Source organism: Eublepharis macularius, chromosome 1 (assembly GCF_028583425.1).
Source record: "Eublepharis macularius isolate TG4126 chromosome 1, MPM_Emac_v1.0, whole genome shotgun sequence".
Lineage (NCBI taxonomy): Eukaryota > Metazoa > Chordata > Lepidosauria > Squamata > Eublepharidae > Eublepharis > Eublepharis macularius.
Genome location: NC_072790.1, coordinates 133,946,056 through 133,966,346, shown reverse-complemented (window position 1 = coordinate 133,966,346; position 20,291 = coordinate 133,946,056). Strand labels below are relative to the sequence as shown.

Here is a 20,291-nt window from a genome sequence, read left to right as displayed (position 1 = left end):
GAGTGGGGCACTAATCTGTCTAGAAGAGTGGAATATAAGTGCACTGTTGTTGTTGTTGTTGTTGTTGTTATTCCCAAGCTGAATCACATGCCCCTAGTTCTAATGCTCAAACTATATACAATAAATACAATCCCTTCCAAGTGTAAAAGTCTTATTTGATTTCAGAGCTGGATCCTAAATCCTTGGGCTAGTAGAACACAAGAGCTCATTAGGAACAATGTTTTCAACATGATAGAGCAGACACTGAAACATTCCAAGCTCATTGATCCTGTGCCTGTTTTATTATTTGTCTTTTTAAGGCCATGTATAGAAAAAATATTAATTTTTTCAATATATGTATTGCGGCACAAGTGCCTTTTCTCTTATGGGTTCATGGATCCAGGATATGATACACAAGATACTCATGGCAGCATTCAAACATTCCACAACAGGCAAAAAACATTTATAGTGGGGGAGAAACAACAACAGAAGAGCTGGAAGGAGGCACAAAGCAGAAATTCTGTCGAGGCATGCCCTAAGTATAGCATGCAAAGGTTACTGAGTTTCCTGAGGTATTAACTTTCACAGTTAAAAAACTCCTGATGGTTCATCACTAGTTAGAATAGGATAGAGACTTAAGTGGAAACAACTGAAGCTATTAGCTATTCACTTTCAAATTCTACAGCAACAGTGGGTGCAGCCTTATTTCTTTATTCAGGATGGACTATAGGTAGCTGGAGCTAAGCTAGTTAAAGTAGAGCATAGATATTCCAATTCTCCCTTGATGGACTTGATATCCAGTCCTAGTTTTTGGGATGGCAGGCAAACTACTGCCATGAGCTCAGTAGGTGGCCTTGGGTAAGCCACTCCTCTCAGCCCTAGCTCCCCAGCTGTATTGTGGGGATAATAATAACACTAACTTGTTCACTGTTCTGGGTGAGCCACTAATCTGTCTAAAAGAGTGGTATATAAGTGCAATCATCATCGGAATACTAAGCTACCTAAAAACTAGTATGACATCTACACTGTCCTAATATTATTCAACAAATACAGTTTTATCCACATCAGAATTCCACTGAAGGAACAACACTTTGAATAAAACAAACCAGTATGGAAAATAATTAGGATATGTCAAATTCAAATACCTTTAATGGCATACAAAGATCTAAGACAGCAAACAAGTCACTAATTAGGATATGTATAAACCTGGCCAAAAGGACATGAAAGACAATGAATGGCATTTTTTAGAAAGGTATTTTGATTACTTCATGTTCTGACTCAGGAAAAAAATCCAATCTTGCATCTATATAAAAATATTTTTATCCAAAATAAGAATATTGGGGGGGGGGGCAGACATACAGACAACTAAAAAGGAATGTAGACCAATAGCAATACACTGAACCTAATAATAAAAAGTAATTAGTGAAATGCTGAAACAAAGATCAGTGGGTCTCAACAGAAACAAGGGAGATAAGGGATTTGTCTGATAAAAAACTGAGACAACTACTTGGGCAAGTTTATAGCTCACCTAAGCAAAGTCTGATAAATATCAAGAGCACTCTTATTAGAGACTGTATTCATTCAGAACTAACACTTCAGAGAAACTTGAAACGTACAAAAATTCACAGAGGATGAGCCAATAAAACTGCAGTAGGACATACTGTGAAAATGAAGGTTTCATATCACTGGCTATAGTTCTTCAGATAAGCCTCTGAGAGCCAATTTAAATATTATCATCTCTGCAGGATCTGCAAAAAAGTGCTTCTCTTTGGACTACTCAGTAAGGCAGACTCAACATTTAACATGTTGGATCAAAAGTTAAATTAAACATTGTTGTCTTAGAGCAAAACATTACTTGCAAGCAGTTACTGTGCGCAGTACTGTATTTTTGTTTTTGTGTTTTATTGTAGTTCTTTGAATAAAATATTATTGTTAAGAAAAAGTTGCTCCAAATAATTTCCTCACATCACTATTTTAGTTTTTGTTAGTAACAAAAATGCTTTTCTTTATTTTTTCCCCAAGTGAAACAGAAACACTGAAGGTGGGAGAAAGGGGCTTTTTCTGAACTCAAAAGTTCCAGATGTCTTTTAATTAAATGAAATATACTACATGTCAAGGTGCAAATACAAAACTAAAACTAATATTGAGTGATACAGGCAAAAAAGGGCAGAGAAGTGGCTACAGTGAAGCAGGATGAAGGACGTGAAGTGTCTGAATCTACTGAAGGAAAGTAACAAATATTACTACCATGTGTACAATGACAGCTATTAAGTCTTATATAATAAAGGAATCTTTAGATAAAATAGGGGGAAACAATGCAAAGGTAATACGTGCAGAGAAAAAATTTCTGGAACCTGCAGCAGCATCTAGCCAATCCTATGGTAGTCCATTAAGGTCAAACTGAGGAACTGTCCTCAAAGTCAAAATTATCACGAGCAATCAGGGTTAAGTGTGTAAAGGTGAACTGCTGTTTAATTCACATGACTGCACCATGTAAGCAGCCAGGAGGTTGCAAGTCCAGATTAACTCTGGATAGCTGGCAGATACACCAATTGGGTTCATAGACATGACCAACTCTTTACTTTTGCACCCATCATAGATGCTGTGGGCAATTATCATGCGTAGCAGTGTTTTCTTTGATCCTTTGTAGAGTTTGTAATTGTAATACATAATTTGGAAGAGACGTGTAAGCTGCATGGTCTGATGTTTCAGTTTGGCTGAACTGGTATAATCATTCATGTCATTATCAACAACAAGAAGATCCTCATCCTCATCCTCTATGTTTCTAGCCTGCCAGGCTTGAATGTTCAACATATGAGATTTACCAATGTTAAATAGAGTTAGAAAAAAAATTAAGCAGCAAATTTTGTACTTTTGTGTCCTCTCATGACTGATGCACAAAAAAAATCACAAAATTTGTCATCCAAGTTTAAAAACAATACCTTGCACCTCTTGTCTCAGAATTTTACTCGCTGTGCTGACAGAATCATGCGATCTGATCTTTTCAGCAAGCTCTTTAGGGTTCAAAGAAGCAGAAAATACAAGAAGTGGTTCATTATTTTGTCTGGCAAATCATTATCAGATTTTGCCCAATAAAGATTTTCACCTCATTACTGTAGATTTTGATTCTGGAATCAAGATTTTTCATGAAATCTCTAATTTTACTGAATGTGAAAAATGGTTCTATTTACAACAAACATAATCGTGCATGGCCTCAAAAACATATTTTGACACCAAGATGGGCATTCTACATGAATTTTAAGTATTGCGATAATTATATCCACCATCCTGGAAAAAGGTGTCTACAGGAAAAATGTCCTCAAACTGGAATGTCTACCCAAGAAAAGTTTAAAGCAATAGTGTCACGAAATACACACAAATAATAAATTCTCTGTACATGTATATTTTTGTGGGGCTCTATTGTGAATCCAGGAACATAGCATTTTTACTATAGTCACACTGGAAGTGATGTCATCAGCTAGGGATGTGAGCGTCTTTCTGCCCATTTTCCTGGCCTGTCTCCACCAATAGCAGGCAATCTTCAGGCAGCCTGACTCCTCCCACTGATTGCCAACAACTGGTAGAAGGGGGTTACAATTGCCACTGATGGGAACCTGACAGGACTAGAGCTGGTAGTGGTGCATTCAGAAGTAAACTGGTAGCTTTTTGATTTAGATGAATAAGACTGACTGGCTAGAGGCAAACAGATATAATAAGCATGTGGTAGCAGTAGTATGTGCAGTGTTTTGGTACATCATAAAAGTCTAATTGTTCTATTACACACCCAGTTGGCAACTTAGTCCCCTCTTACTAAAAACTGGACTGAGCGATGACACAGAAAAGGAGACTGAGTGGTAAGCAGGGTATTTAGTGAAATGGTATGTGGCTGTTTCATTATAATTCCAAACTGTGCAGAACTACAGTCTATCCACAATATTAACAAGCTGGTTTGGTTGTATACTTTTCATACCAATTTATCTTATTTACTACTACTACTACTACTACTACTACTACTACTACTACTACTACTACTACTATTTGGATTTTTTATCTGCTCTCCCTGTAAACGGGCTCAAAGTGGATTAGAACATGAATATATAAATTACAATAAAACAACATTAACATCATAAAATATGGTAGCAATACATTTGGGCGGTAACCCAAGTTGCTCAGTCCCCATCCAAAAACATTCCATGAGGTGGGAATGGGCAGAATATATTAATATTTCATTGGGAAACTGGAGTGAGGTTTTTTTTCCCAATCTACCCCACCCCCACAATAGGAGACCAGCACGGAAGCCCGTCTATACCTCGAACTCAAACATACCTGGCGGACAAAATGGGTTGGCATCAACATGTTTAATATTAACTGCTGTTCTGCTTTGTCATTTTGTTTTGTTGTTTTTATGCTGATTTTATACTTTTTAATTTTTGTTAATCTCTTGCAGTCTTTTTAGTCCCACACTGACAGTCAGATATAATTTTGGCTATTTTTAGCCCAGCCCAGGAACTTTATGGGAAGAAGCAGGAACTTTCTTCTTTTTTGTTGGAAATAGTACTGTAGACTATATAACGTTCAAGAGGAAATAATTTTATTTAATAAGATGGGATTGAATAAGTGTAGTCAGGGAAAGAAAGTGCTGAGGAAAAATTTTGTTGGTAGTACAGAATACAATTTGAGTAACAGACAAAATAGTTTCCATGAAGCTTAGTTTCTTATATCCACTAGTGGCCAAAATTGTGGAAACCTTTTGGAAAAAGTGCATTTTTGAGGTTTGATGGCTCATAACACCACTTTTTTTTTTGGAGTAATATCATAAAATTATATATCAATGGAAAGATAATTTAATCAAGAATGTAATGCAACAAAGTTTGTTCAATTATCTGTATTCTATCAAATGTTATAGCCAAATAACCAGGGAAAGGAAGCACAACTTGCTTAGGCTGATACGAAGTAGCTTTCCTTCATCTGAATGTAGCCATTCAATGTAATACAATTAAAGAAATGGCACAAAGAGTTGACTGGTCACCCAGAAAGTGATGTAAAATAGTACTATTAAGTGAACAAGGCTACAGTTATGAAAAAATTAGAAGAAAAATTGGTAGAAACTTAACCAAAGGTGGCATTTCTAAATTTTTGAAGAGGTATAAGGCAACTCAGTCACTACAAAACCAGACTGGTAAAGGCAGGAAAAGGTGCACACAAGCAAGGGATGATAAAAGAATTGAGAGACTGAGCCTAGGTGACAGACGAAAATCATCGGGGTGTATACAGAATGAAATGGCGCAATTCAATGTGAAGTTGAGTGCAAGGACTGTTCGGCGCAAACTGGAGGAATTTGGTCTTAATGCTAGAATTCCACGAAAAAAACCATTGTTATCTCTCAAACAAAGGTTGAAAAGATTAAACTGGGCTAAAACCCATGTTAACTGGACAGCGGAACAATGGGGCAGTGTTATTTGGAGTGATGAGACCCAAATCTCCCTGTTTGGTAGTGATGGCATAAAATACGTGAGAAGAAGAATTGGAGAAGATTTGCATCCTGATTGCATTACACCTACCGTAAAACACCCAGTTAGTGTTATGATATGAGGTTTTATGACAGCAAAAGGTGTGGGCAGAATTTGCGTGATGAATGGCAATATAAATGCCCCAAAATACATAAATGAAATACTTGAGCCCAAACTGAAGCCTTCCACACGTGATCTTTTCCAAGATAAGGAAGCATTTATATTTCAACAAGATTCAGCTCCATGTCATGTTGCTGCTGTGTGCAAAAAGTGGTTTCAAGATAATCATATTCCACTGTTGGAATGGCCTGGGAATAGCCCAGACCTTAACCCCATCAAAAATCTATGGAGCCGATTAAAGAAACTGGTTAGTGAGAAGCAACCCAGCAATAAACCGCAATTAATAGAAGCAATAACTCAATCGTGGTTTCATATTATAACAGCTGCAGAACTAAAAAACTTGGTTCACTCCATGGGAAGGCGTTGTAAGGCCGTAATTAAAGCAAAAGGTTACCCAACTAAGTATTAACTGACATGGTGAGAATTATTGTATAACTCATTTTTTTATGTTTCAATTTTCTTCTTTATAACTACTGTTCTAAAAAAAATTCCTTCATGAAAGGAATTAATTCCTTCATTACATTATTGATTAAATTACCTTTCCATTGATATATAATTTTATGGTATTACTCCCCAAAAAAGTGGTGTTATGAGCCATCAAACTTCAAAAATACACCTTTTCCAAAAGGATTCCACAATTTTAGCCACTAGTGTACTTGGTTCTTAGCAGTGAGAGGTGTTTTACTTAATTCTTTAGTTACAATAACAATGGTTCTTCACAAAGTTTCCTACGACAGCTTAGGTTTTCTGGAGTTAGTTTAAAACTGTTTTCTGTTCACAACAGACCTGGGGGTCCTCCTCAGAGCCAAATTCCCTTTAGAAACTGGGTAGGAATTAATCTTCTCCTAAGAAGATATAACCCTTCTTCTTTTGTCTTGAAAGGAAGCCTAACCTACTACCCAATCACTCTTGCCAAAACACACTCCCGGTTCTATGGTGTCTGTCTCAAGCGGGCTTCAGCTTCTGCTGACACTCATACTAAGAATTCTTAAATAGAATTCTTCTTCAGGACAGTGATGTTACAGTTAAGGCAAAAATTTCCTTTTCTCCTCACTCCAGAGGGGAAACTGTCTGACCTGCCCTGTCAGACTCACTCACAAACTCTCTCTGAACAGTCCAGTCAGAAACCAACTGTAATCCCTTCAACTGGGTTCTAACTGACCAATCAGAGAGAAGACAGCAGCCTGTCATTAAGGCTTTTCGTTCCAAGCAAGAGTTAACTCTTTCCTTCTCAGCTCTCTGATTGCTACACTTAGGAAACCTGCTTTGAAGTGCAGTCTGTCACAACAGGTCTAAAAATAAATGAAGAATGGTGTAGAAATAGGTGAATAAATGCAGAAGCAGCATACTTTTCCAGAATTAAGCACTGATTGCCAATGAATTATCAGTAAAATGAACCATCTGTGATAGAAATAAAAAAGGCAAACTTCTTCCTCTGACAGTGTGCTATCATTTTACAACCACATGGATCTAAGCCAAGCCTGTCTCCTAAATGCAGTAGTTGTGGCTATTGTTCTACAGGAAAAAATCTGTCCCGTTTTAGAGGCTCAGCTGTAGCATTGCCAAATTCTGGCATTCATACATTAAGAGCTAAGCTGACACATACTCTGTTAGTTCTTGAAAACACACAATCTCCTTGTCACCTAAAAATATGAACACTGCCCCACCAATGACTGCCAGCTGGCTCCCACTCAGAAAGGAGGTAAGCATACTTTATGATAAAATATATTTAGGCACCATTTCTCTAGAATGAATGGTGCTGAGCTGTAGCCATTACAACTGCAGCAGTTGAGTAATGAACAGTACTAAAAAGTTTGGAAGGAAGATGGTAACATGTATTCGTTCCTTTCCAGTCCCTGCAACCCCTTGTGCTGTCTGCAATTTTGTCCTGAAGAACTCCCTTCAGAACTGGAGGTTTGAAGGTCACAGTGGGATGTTGCAAAATGTGGGGAAGATATACCTCCACAAATTCCTTACTTGCAACTCATGCTTTATTTTAATTAGTATCCTCTTCAACATCTGATGACAAATGATTTCTACAGCTCAGTGTGAAGGAATGTAAGAACCAGCCAGAAAGTCACTTAATTTCTTCTGTATATAATTTATTTATTTATGGACCTAATCACTATGTAATACGCTTTTAGAATAATTCTTCTGAAGTAATCTATGTATAAAAATTTGTACTGGAATTGATAATCCATGTGAATATTAAATTCAGAAGTCCCCCCGCAAGATCACAAGGGAAGAAAAGCTAACCTAGGACCTAGACGACAGTGTAAGTTAATTACAATAAAATCTAAGGATAGTAAAATTGGAAGAATTTAGGAACTTGCCTCTCTCCTCAGAATTTTCATGCGGGACAGCATTTTCTCACTTTCCAGGGAAAAACACTAAATAACCAGAAGCCTTCACTTTCCTAGGAAAGAAGTAATCTCCTCCTGCCCAAATCCAAGGATCTACCAATTCCTACCAATCTCAAACCAACACTTAATAACTGAGAGAGGCTACATACACCTCCCAGACTCTGAATGTGTAATAAGGGGTACATAACGAGCGCTGATCTGTGCTAGCAGCAGGGAAACTGCATAACAAATGCTTGTACTTTTTTTTTACAAAAATGTTAATAGGGCTTTTTCTCTAGGAAAAGAGGTGGTGGAACTCTATTATCACATGTGTGCATGCAAAGCACGCACACGCGCTCCCAGAAATGCGTGATGATGTCACTTCTGGAAGTGATGCCACTCCTGGAAGTGATGTCATTCCCAGAAGTGACACCACTTCCCGGAATTCAGCACAATGCATTACTACGAGATAAATGTTAGTAAGCTTAGAAAAATTACACTATTATGAGAAAGGGGTTTTTTTCCTTTCTGTATCCTCTACAAAAAGTGAAATCTTCCATTCCCTTTCCCAAACATTTCATTTCTTTGGAATCATATTTTAAAATATACAAGAAGGAGGGGGTCTCTAAAAATCCAAAACCCATCTCACAAATCTAAATTCTAACAGATTCCCTCTGCCAGTGTAGAAAAAAAAATCCAAAATTCTTTCTCAAAATTCCACAGTCTGAAATTCCTAATCTAATTAATATTGAATTTTCAAATTTTCAGGGAGGGTTTTGCTTTACTGGAGAAATTCAAAATTAGATACTCAACTTTGCATTAGATTTATACTTAGTTTTAAATGGTTTTTTTGTTGTTGCCTGCCAACTCTATCTTACCAATGGCTAAGCCATTGTGACATTGTGAAATGCTCATAAATATTCCAATGTCCCAGATAAACAATATCCATAAAAACTTCCTTAACACCCATATGTCCACTGCAATTTCAGTGATGTTAATCAGCTGAGGGTGGGGAAGAACCATTTGAGTTACAGCTATTAAGACACAAGAACACCTACATGCTGATGAATATATTGATGAAAATCTTCTGTGACTTGGACACAGCTATCCATTACTAGCATAAAACCAGAATAATCATAACTGATATTTTAACTGATACAAATAACCATAACTGATATATTTAACTAACACAGAACCAATCTGCATTCAAAAGCTATGGGAATCATAATAATGTCAACTTTAGTCAACAAAAGAATGAAAGCAACACACACACAGACACACACATGCACAGTCCCACCCACCCCTATGAAAAGAAAGCAGAATGTACTTAAAGCAGCACACACATACACAGAAACCCCTGAATGAAATGAAAGCAGAATGAACTCAAAGCAGCTTAACCTCCTCTGGAGAGCCGGCCCCAGCAGCTCTGCTTGCACTCTCTCTCTCTCGCTCACGAATGAAAAAATAACAGAATGAACTCAAAACAGCTAAACCTCCTCTGCAGAGCCGTGCCAGGCCCCAGCTCTCTCTCTCACTCACAGAGGAATGTAAAAAAAGCAGAATGAACTCAAAGCCACAAAGCAGCTAAGCCTCCTCTGCAGAACCAGTGCCTGGCCCGAGCAGCGTTTGCTTGCGCTCTCTCTCTCACTCACTCAAGAAAGCAGAATGAACTCAAAGCAGCTTAGCGTCCTCTGCAGAGCCCGGAGGGCTTAAGGAGGAAGGAATCACATGGGCAGATTCTAGAGCTGCCGGAATGGCGTTCCGGAGCGTTCCCCCTCAAAAAAAGCCCTGGGTAAAGAAATATTCCTAAAAACATGTCGTCTCAAAATTAGTTGCTATTTTTAATAAAGAAATGAAAATCTAAAAATGTTTATAATAATTTCTAAAATATTTACGAATGAAGCTTTATACATACAAAAATAAAAGGCGTGCCTGCTATTTTTTTTGTTTTATAACATTTTCTTCAGAATAAGCTCTCTTTTTAAAGACTAATTCAAGATAGATTAAAATCATGTCATTTAATATGTTAATTATTTTACCTTGAGGTCCATACTGGCTTATCTGAGTTCCATAAGTACCACTTGAATTGCTCTGTTGAAAGCTACCAATTCCAGCATGCATTTGGCCCCCAGGTGAAGGATGTGGTGACATGGAAGGTCCAGTTTGCTGAGGTGTATACTGAGATAATTGAGGGTTTCTCTGCATGCCTGTCATAAAACCTAGAAAGAAAGAAACACAATGGAGAAACTAATTAAGAACTTTCACATGAACACTTCAAATATTTATTTACAAAAACGGCATTTAAACTAGATAGTGTGAATCACATCTCAGACAGCAAGCAGCAAGAAGATAAAAGTTCCACTCCTCGTCTGGTGTTCCGAGTTTCACCTTCAATGAAGTCTTCTGCCAGTCGCTTGGCTATAGGACTTTCCCCTGATCAGATCTGTCAGGTGCTACTGACCAGAATGATCAAGAGGCTTGTCCCCAGCTGTTTGACACCCTCCAGATGTCTATTGGGGGTATATAACCCCCCTAATGTGGCAGTTTCAGTCCCCTCTAGAGAGCAGCCCTATTTAATATAGATATCGGTGATATAAAATCACAAGATCCCTGGATTAAAAGCAGTTTGTCTTGCAAACGGGGATTCCAGCTAGCAGTTGCTGGGTCCTGCCCGGGAGACCCAGGCATGCATGGAATGCCGCATGTGACCAGTGGTGATTAGTTGACAGTCCTCTCAGCTCTGAATGAAATCCAGAGCAAGAAAGGCTTTGCAGTGTCTTCCCACTTAGCACATTCCTTTCCTTCCTTCCATGATGAGATCCCCAGCCCATGATTGAGGAGAAATCAATTAGCATTCATAAGTTCTTATAATTCATTCCTGGGGAAGGTACATTCCACAACTAAATTGATCAACTCAGCTCCAGTGGACTCCATTAACAAACTGCCCCTTTTGTGCAGGTCCAGGAGAGACTTTGCATTCTTTTTCACACACTTCAGCAGTAAGTAATCAAGGTAATCAAACCTTTCTTATTCCCAGGAACTGACCGTTGGAGTCTTTGTTCCAACGGCTGGGAGGATTCTCCCACCTCAGGGCACGTTTTACCCTATAAGAGTAGTACCCTTGCCCCATTCAAATTGTGTACACTTATTGGATCCGAAGTGCTGCTCCCTTGAGGTTGCTCTAAGCCTCTTGCTCTCTTGGCCAAGGATGCTGGACGTTTCAAGCTACTCTCTTCCTTCGTGGACTGGACTTCAGGATAGGTAGATATACTTCCCCTCCCTCACTCTATTCCAACTTCTGACTAGCTGTCTAGGACTCTGTGTACGTGAATCCATTTTTATTATTTACTTCTATGTGCATGTGTATTTGAACTTAAAGCACCAGTCTCGTCTGCTATCTGGGAAGGGACTCCATAAAAATTGGTGAAAAAGATCCCATAGTTACTGCTTCTCGCATAGCCATCTTCCTTGCTGCTAACTCTCCCACAATTTTCTTATTTGCAAGGAGATCAATTATGGCAGCAGGTGGATTCGGTGATTCTCTGCCACTGAGAACTCCTCACTTGGTGGAAAGACATAGTAGCAATACATATTCTATGCAAAGGACCCGAGAATTTTCCACTGTAGATTATTATATATGGAGAGCTAATACAGTGTAATTTAAAGTTTGCAATTTCAGGTGACAGTGTAATATCACTGGCAGCCCAATCCTAAATCATAGTTACTGGTACATCACAGATATTAGCATGGTGCCAGTAGTACCACTAAGACTTTATGCTCAATCAACAGAGGGAAAATGAGAACATGGTAATTCTACCAGACTCCATAGCAACCCTGCTTCAAACTACTCACAGGGTTGGATCTAGCGGAGTGTTTCTGTGGGTGTAAGGACTTCCGTGCATACATGTGCATTTTCTGTAGTGGCCCCACTTTATGGAATGGTCTATCTGAAGAGTTAAGAAATTTCCATTTGTTCTGGAAACTCTGCATATCATATTTATTAAATGCCGGCGGTGGTTGCGTAGGGGCAGCGGCCGCCACAGCGAGAAAGCAGCCCGTGGCGGCCACAGCGGCCAAACCCACCTTACTGAGTAGATATAAATTACCTGCTAACATCTTATCCACAGTTTGACACTCAGAGATCTCTGTCTTTTGGTGCTACACCTCTGAAAATGCCAGTCACAGCTGCTGGCGAAACGTCAGGAACTACAATGCCAAGACCACGGTGATACAGCCCAGAAAATCCACAACAAACATCGTTCTCTGGCCATGAAAGCCTTCGACAATATAAAGTTCTTTATTATTCTGCCTAGGACCTCAAGCTTCATTCAGTCACATAATAAATCAAACCTACTGGGAAAGAGTAAACAGAAGGGGTCAGTTGGGTGCTCTGAGCCCTTCCGAGGAAACCTATACCAGAGTGGTGGCGGCATGCCTCAGCCAGCTGTGACACCACGTCATCTTTAAATTAAATGGCACTAGAGGCTGAGTCTGTTTCAGCATTTCTTTAACTCTGTATTGTTAGAATTGCTTATGTTCTGCATCAGCATTTCTTCAACTCTGTATTGGATTCTTGCTAATGTTATATCTTTGTAAACTTGTATTTATTTACCCTATGACAATGTTTATGAAATTGTCCTTGATACTGACTGTACTACTCTCACACTGTGTAATCCGCCTTGAGTCTCAGTGAGAAAGGCAGACCATAAATTACATAAATAAAAATAAAATAAAATTCAAAAGGAAACAACAGGTTTATTAAAAAAGCAGGATTGGTATCCTGTACAGAACTAACCCCCTTTTTTAGACACTGGGCAAGAATTATTCTTTTCCAAAAGACATAACCCTAATCATGTGGCTGAAAGAGAGACTCCCTTCAATACCCGCTTTCTCTGTCAGCAAAACTCTCCCCAGTTCTAACTCGTCTGTGTAAATCAGTGCTGGCTTTCACACTTGAGTACTTCAACTACTGTCTTCCAGAAATCTAAAGATGTCCCAGTTAGGGCAAACTTTTCCTTTTTCCTCAGAGGATTACTAGTCTGACCCTCCTTGTTGGGCTCCAAGCTTCAACTCCTCCAAGGATTCTGTCAGCACCAATTGTAACCTTCTCACTGGCCAATCACAGAGGAGGGGGGGGGAGCAGCCTGCCAATCATTCTCCCTTCAGGCAGTATTTTAACCCTTTCCCTTCCAATTCCTGGGTGCTTCCCTTAGTAAACCTTTCATTTAAAAGCCCATTCCATCACACCAACTCTCTCCTTCCTTAAAACTCAGCTGACCTGACCTTGCTGATCCTTGCTTCTGTTACCTTGTGGATAAATTACTATAGCATGCTCTGTTTGGGCTGCCCTTGGAGACATCCCAGAAACGGCTACTGATTTAGAATGCAGCAGCCTGATTATTGTCAGGAGCTAGTCAATGGGAACATATCTCTTCTTTTTTAAAAGATACATTGGCTGCAAGCTTGTTTCCAAGTTTAATTCAGGTGCTGGCTATTACCTTTAAATCTCATCATAGTCACATATAGAAACATAGGGCTGGAAGGGTACACCAGGATGATCTAGTCCAACCCCTTGCACAATGCAGGAAATTCACAGCTACCTCCTTCCCACCCCCCACCCCTGAGACCAGAGGAAGGCAAAAAACCTCCAGGATCCCTGGTCAATCTGGCTTGGGGGAAAATTCTTTCCTGACCTCTAGCCATATAAGGAAGGGCCATGAGAGCCTAACATCAGCTCATTCCTTCCTGCTCTCCTTCTCACCATCTACCTAAATTCATACTGAATCACAGAATCAGCACTGCTGTCAGATGGCTCTCTAGCTTCTGCTTAAAAACCTCCAAAGTAGGAGAGCTCACCACCTCCTCAGGAAGCCTGTTCCACTGAGAAACCACTCCATCAGGACATTTTCCCTAATATTTAGCTAAAAATTATTTTGATTTAATTTTAACCTGTTGGTTCTGGTCTGACCCTCCGGTAGTAACAGAAAACCACTCCATCCTCTGTGTTACCTATAATATCACCTCTTAGTTATCTCTCCTCTCCAGACTAAACATGCCCAGCTCCTTCAACCTTTCCTCATGGGACTTGATCTCCACCCCTCATCATTTTTGTAGTCCTCCTCTGAACATGCCCTAGCTTCTTAAACTGCGGTGCCCATAACTGAACACAGCACTTCAAGTGAGGACTAACCAAAGCAGACTAAAGTGATACCAGTTTGGTGTAGTGTAGTGATTAAGAGTGGTGGGACTCAAATTTGGAGAACTGGGTTTGATTTCCCACTTCTCTGCTTGAAGCCAGCTGGGTGACCCTGGGTCAGGCACAGCTCTTCCAAAGTTCTCTAAGCCCCACCCCCCTCACAGATGATTGTTGTTTTGGGGACAATAATGACATACTTTGTAAACCATTCTGAGTGGGCGTTAAGTTGTCTTGAAGGGTGGTATATAAATTGAATGTTTGTTGTTGTTGTTGTTGTTATTATTATTATACACTATACTTCTGTTGATGCTGTTAGCAGTCAGACTTTCCCCCACAATATTAGAAGGTTTATAATTATGGTTATGCCATAAGCCCCTTCTCTAACTGTGCTTCGAACACTAAAACTACTGCCCAAGCAGACAGAAACATGGAAGCTAGATCCTGGCTGGCAGATGGAATGTGCAAACATGGGGAATGACAGGTGAGACCAGCTCACTCCCTCCCCTGCCCTGGAGGTGCGCTAAGAATCCTGATACAATAGGGCCTTCCCTGAGTTCCTGAATTAATCAACGCAACACACCCTATCAATTTCCCCTTAACCACTTCCTTATTCTTAGGTGATTCAGGAAACCAATAACCTTACCCATCTCCTTTTGCAGATTGTAAATCATTATTGATAACTTTAGTTCCGCCTAGGAAGATCTAATCAAACCTTTCTAGTTCTTTGTCCCACCCTGGAGACAGTTTGCAAGTTCACTATTCCGCCTTGGAGACAGTTTGCCAGCTCTTTGTCTCACCCTGGAGACAACTTCTCAATCCTCTGTCCCATCCTGGGAACAACCATTAAGTCTTTGTTCTTGGAGCAGAAGATGTAACCTCTGGGTAGGATCCACAGTATAACTGGACTGCTCCTCTGCCATAGCTGTGTGCATGCACTTGGATCTGGCATCCACCCTCGAACTTCCGTTTGAGTTCTTCTTTCTTGAAGCACAGGTCACTCAATGCTCTCTCTCTCCCTCATCACTGAAAGAGTTCTGTAGCTGGGACAATCCTCATATACATTGGTGGAGATCCCTAAGTTACCCCCTCTCGCTGCCCTCCTTGCACACTAATTTTCTAACTCACAGGGAGACTTTCCCTTTAGGTAACAATGCAGCCTAAAATCGCATTTGCCTTTTTAGCTATCACATCACACAACTGACTCATGTTCAATGTGGGGCAAGAGCACTTCATGTGTGAAACAGGTATGGCCAATAATCTGTAGGGCGTGGACGTCTGTTTGAAGGATAACAGCATGCCTAGAGCGGTTATGTGATCTCTCCTGAGCCTTGCAATTTATTTTGGCATCATCTACCTCATCTTTTTCAAGGAAGGGTTGTGCATCAGTTGTGGACCTAAGAGACGGTTGTCCTTGAGAAACACTCAGAGGCTTTGCACACCAGCACCAACTCTACGGGAGAAGGTCAGTGCCTCCTTAGTTGAAGTCATATATGGCGACTCCTGAAATGGAGCCCAGTGGCCCACAAAGAAGGACCCCTAGTGTTGAGGATTGGAAGCCATCAGGACCAGATCTGCTTCAATCTGGTACACATGCTGCGCCACTCAGTAGTCCTAGGCATGACTTGGCTGGCCAGAAACAACCCCAACATTGACTGAGTCTGTCAAACAGTGCAGTTCCCCCCATCTCTTCCTGGGGGGCCTCCGGGATTGCTCTCAGGAACCAGTACTGGCCCGCAGAGGCTCAGCTTTTCAGCTCATTATGCAGAATTCCAGGACGTGTTTGCAGAAAAGGGGTCAACTCCCACCACACCGGCCCTACGATTGCGCAAGCCTCTCCTTGCAGGCCATCTCTATTCACTGTTGGAACACAAACAGGAATTCCTGGCCAAGAACCTAGAGAGGGGGTTCATTCAACCCTCCACCTCCCCACGTCTGCATCTGTGCTATCAAGAAAAAGGGAGGGGAACTATGCATGTGTCATGACTACTGGGCACTTAACCAAATCACAGTTTGGGACTGCTACCCACTTCTGTTGATCCAGAACTACTTGAACAGATCCAGGGAGCAATCTGGTTAACAAAACTTGACCTGAGGGGGGCCTACAACTTGGTCCAGATCAAAGAAAGAGACAAATGGAAGACTGTATTCAGGACCTGCTAGGGCCGTTTTGAATATCTGGTCATGCCATTTGGCATCTGGGAAGCACCCTCGGTCTTCCAGAGGTTCATCAATTACTTGTTCTGGGACCTCTTGGACCATTAAATCATTGTTTATTTCGACAATATCCTTGTTTACTCCCGGAACTCTGACAAGCACCAGGACTATTTGAAATCCATCCTGCATTGGCTCCGCCAGATTATATGCAAAATTGGAGAAATGTGAGTTCGATCAGGAGGAGGTTGAATTCCTGGGACATTGTGTATCCTCCCAAGCAGGGGTTTTTTTCTGGGAAAAAAGGTGGAACTCTCAAGAGGGAAATTTGGAAAAAGTACACAGGATCCTTTGAAATAATATTATTTTCATGCATTATTGCCAAATATTTTCAAGAGGTGCTGGAACTCTGTTCCACCGCGTTCCCACTGAAAAAAAGTCCTGCTCCCAAGGTATCCAGATGGATCACACCAAAGTTGATGCAGTACTCTCCTGGCAGGCGCCAAGGAACCGAAAAGATTCCAGCGCTTCTTGGGCTTCACCAATTTTTACCGCCAGTTCATCCCAGACTTTACAGCATTGCAGTTCCCTTGACTTGATTGCTAAAACTGCTTATGCCATTTGTGAGGTCCCCTGAGGCTCAGCAGGAGTTCCAAGAGCTAAAGTCCCAGTTCGCAGCGAGCCCCATACTTGAGTACCCACGAGTGGACCTCCTCTTCATTCTAGAGGCGGACGCCTCCGATACCGCCATCAGGGCGGTCCTAGCCCAGAGAACCACTGAAGATGGGCATTTGCGCCCTCCCGCCTTCTACTCCAAATTACCACAGCAGAACGCAACTACACCATCTGGGAGAGAGAGAGTTCCTATCCATAAAAACTGCCTTTGAGACATGGTGGCATCACCCGGAAAGAGCTTGGTACCCTGTGGTGGTTCACACCTGGAGCACCTCCAGACTAGCAGGACATTGAACCAACAGCAGATATGGTGGTCGCTCTTCTCGCATTTCCACTTTAAAATCTGCTACATCTCTGAAGCCCAGAACAAACAGGCAGGTGCGCTCTCTTGAAAACCTGAGTTCACCAGACAGGCAGGAGAAGCACCTACAACCTCAACCATATTGGCCCCAAATACCTTCGCCGCAGCAGCAGAGCCTGACCCCCTGCAGACCCACATCCAGAAGGCTCAACAACACAATCCTTAGGCCCAACAGATCATCCTGGCTCTGCAAGACCCAGCTCAGAAACACGCCCCCCCCGCTACCTTCTCCAGCAAGGGGTGTTGACTTACGAAGGACGGCTATACATACACTCCTGGGGCCTTGCAGGGGGGAGACACTGCATCTAGCCCATGATGCCTGGCCCACAGGGCATTTCGGACTTTACAGAACTCTTCACCTGTTATCTTGGGAGTTCTGGTGGCCACGCATGCAGAGAGATGAGGTACGCTATGTACACTCATGTGAAAAGTGTTGTCAAGCGAAAGACTTGCCTGGCTGACCAGCTGGTCTCCTAAAACCACTTCCAACACTGAAAGGCCCGTGGGGGATGGCATCCATGGACTTTATCACGGACCTCCTGCCCTCTTGGGGGCAGACCAGTATCCTGGTGGTAGTCGACCTCTTCACCAAGATGGTACACTTCATCCCTTGCCCGGCTTCCCCCTCGGCTAAAGAAACGGTGCATCTGTATCTCCATCATGTTTTCCGGCTACAGGAGATCCTCCAGCATCTGGTCTTGGACCAAGGGGTGCAGTTCACCTCACGCTTTTGGCAAGCCTTGTAGAAGCTCCTCAGCACCCAAGTTCACCTGTCGTCTGTCCACCATCCACAGTCAGATGGGCAAACAGAAAGAACGAATGCCACCCTGGAGCAGTACCTTCGCTGTTACATCAGTTATCAGCAGGATGACTGGGTGGACCTGCTCCCCATGGCGGAGTTTGCGTATAGTAATGCAGTCCATGTCTCTACTCAGCAAACTCCGTTTCTAGCCATGTATGGACACCACCCACGTTACTTCCTGTAGACCATTCCCAAGACCTTGGTCCTGTCGGCAGATGCCTTGGTGCAAGACCTGCAGGCCCTCCACCAGGTACCACGAGAGCAACTGGACCAAGAGAATAGGGCCTACAAGGCAACGGCGAACCAGCATTGGTGGGAGGGGGAGGCCCTACAAGTGGGAGACTTGGTCTGGCTCTCCATCAGATACCTCCGCAGCCAATGGCTGTCCCAGAACTGGATGTGTGCTTTATTGGCCCATATTGGATCCTGGAGCAGATCAATCTAGTGGCGTACAACCTTGAACTCCCACCCACGGTGCATATCCACCTAGTTTTCCACCTGTCCCTGCTTACCCCGGTGGCACCTCCACACCCGCTTCATGACCTGGCACCACCACCTCCACCATGGCCATGGCCATGGCCACTACCACCAGGATACAGGTCTGCCCCCAAGAGGGCAGGAGGTCAGTGATAAAGTCCATGAGTGCCATCTCCCATGGGCCTTTCTGTGTTGGAAGTGGTGGATGGCCAGGAAGAATCTGAAGTGCAGCAGATCCTCGACTCCCCCCTGTAGCGGGGCAATATTTTGTAGATGGGATATGGGCCTGAAGATCATTCCTGGGAGCCTGCTGAGAATCTCCATGCTCCTCGCCTCATCTAGCGGTTCCATCAGGCCTATCCCAAAAAACCAGGGCCATTCAGGCCACGGAAGAGGGGAAGCTTGGGAGGGGGGATGGTGTTGTGAGTCAGCCTGGCCAGGCTCAGTCTGGAGAGTTATTACCTGCCAGTTAGTTGTCTTCGGAGGATGAGGAGCCAGAGGCAGAGACAGGGGAAAGGTAACACTAGCATCGGGAAGGGCTGAGTCACCTGAGCCAGCTACAAGATGGAAGACCAGGGTGCGAGCAGCTGTGTGGGACAGACGAGGGAGCATGCACCTTCAAGCACAGCATCGGGAGGAACTGACCCTGGAGAGCGAGGTGAGTTAATCAGAGAAAGAGGAAACACCTGCCCTGCGCCCTCCAAACTAGTGAGGAGTATAAAGGAAAGATGTTGAGAAAGCGACCTAGCTTGCAACTCCCTGCGACCTGAGCCTCATGCTGGAAGCCTTGCAGCCTGCTTTGAGCATTACTCCTCATTGGACTGACCTGGATTCCGATCTTGGCTTTGCATAAGACCTCTTGCCTGCTTATCTCTCATGTGTATTGACTTCTTTGGACTGGACAGGGACTGCTGACTCTCGCTCTAATGGACTGCCTTGCTGTTAACCTGCCTGGCCAACTGGTGAGCTAACCTGCCCGGCCGACATCCGGAACATGCGCTTCTGGCCTGAGCTCGACAGTTAGTCTGATGTGACTTGTTCTTGAGGAAACCATGCTGGTTCTTAATAATCACGGCTGTCTTTTCTAAGGACTATATTAAAGGACCATCTCCTCCCATATGTCCCTGTGGGCCAATTGAGGACCTCAGGCTGCCACTTGCTAGCTATTTCCCTGCTTAGGGTAGCCTGCCTGACATCAATTGGAGGTCATGCTATTTTCAACATAGCTTCCACTGTGTGGAACAGGCCCCTTGAAGAGGTGAAGTAGATGATGTTTCAAGGTCCTGCAAGGCCACTTTTCTTCCTAGGGGTTTTAGTGGGGTACAGGAGGCTTTTTTTAGTATAAAGAGTAGGAACAGCAAAATCAGACATAAGATAGTAAAGATATTCTAGTGCCCACAATATTTATTGGTGTACAGATATAAAAATGAAATTGAAAGCAACCTGTTCAAATCAGAACCATTTGGAGATGAAGGCTATCTTGGCAACATCCTCTCTTTGCTGTAACTATAATGAAATAATAAATAATAATAATAATTGCACTTATATATCATTCTTCTAGACAGACCAGTGCCCCACTTAAGAGTGGTGGACAAGTTAATGTTCTGATTATCCCCATGATACAACTGGGGAGCTGGGGCTGAGAGGAGTGCCTTACCCAAGGCCACCTACTGAGCTA

At 42.4% G+C, this 20,291-nt stretch overlaps 1 protein-coding gene across 1 annotated transcript in view; it reads right to left on the bottom strand.

The window, feature by feature from the left end:
• ARID1B (AT-rich interaction domain 1B) overlaps positions 1 to 20,291 on the bottom strand; it is a 599,087-nt gene that overhangs the window by 122,225 nt on the left and 456,571 nt on the right. The window contains exon 8 of the mRNA XM_054969949.1: positions 9,991 to 10,170. Within this exon, the coding sequence (XP_054825924.1) occupies positions 9,991 to 10,170 (180 nt within the window). The remainder of the gene's footprint in view (positions 1 to 9,990; positions 10,171 to 20,291) is intronic.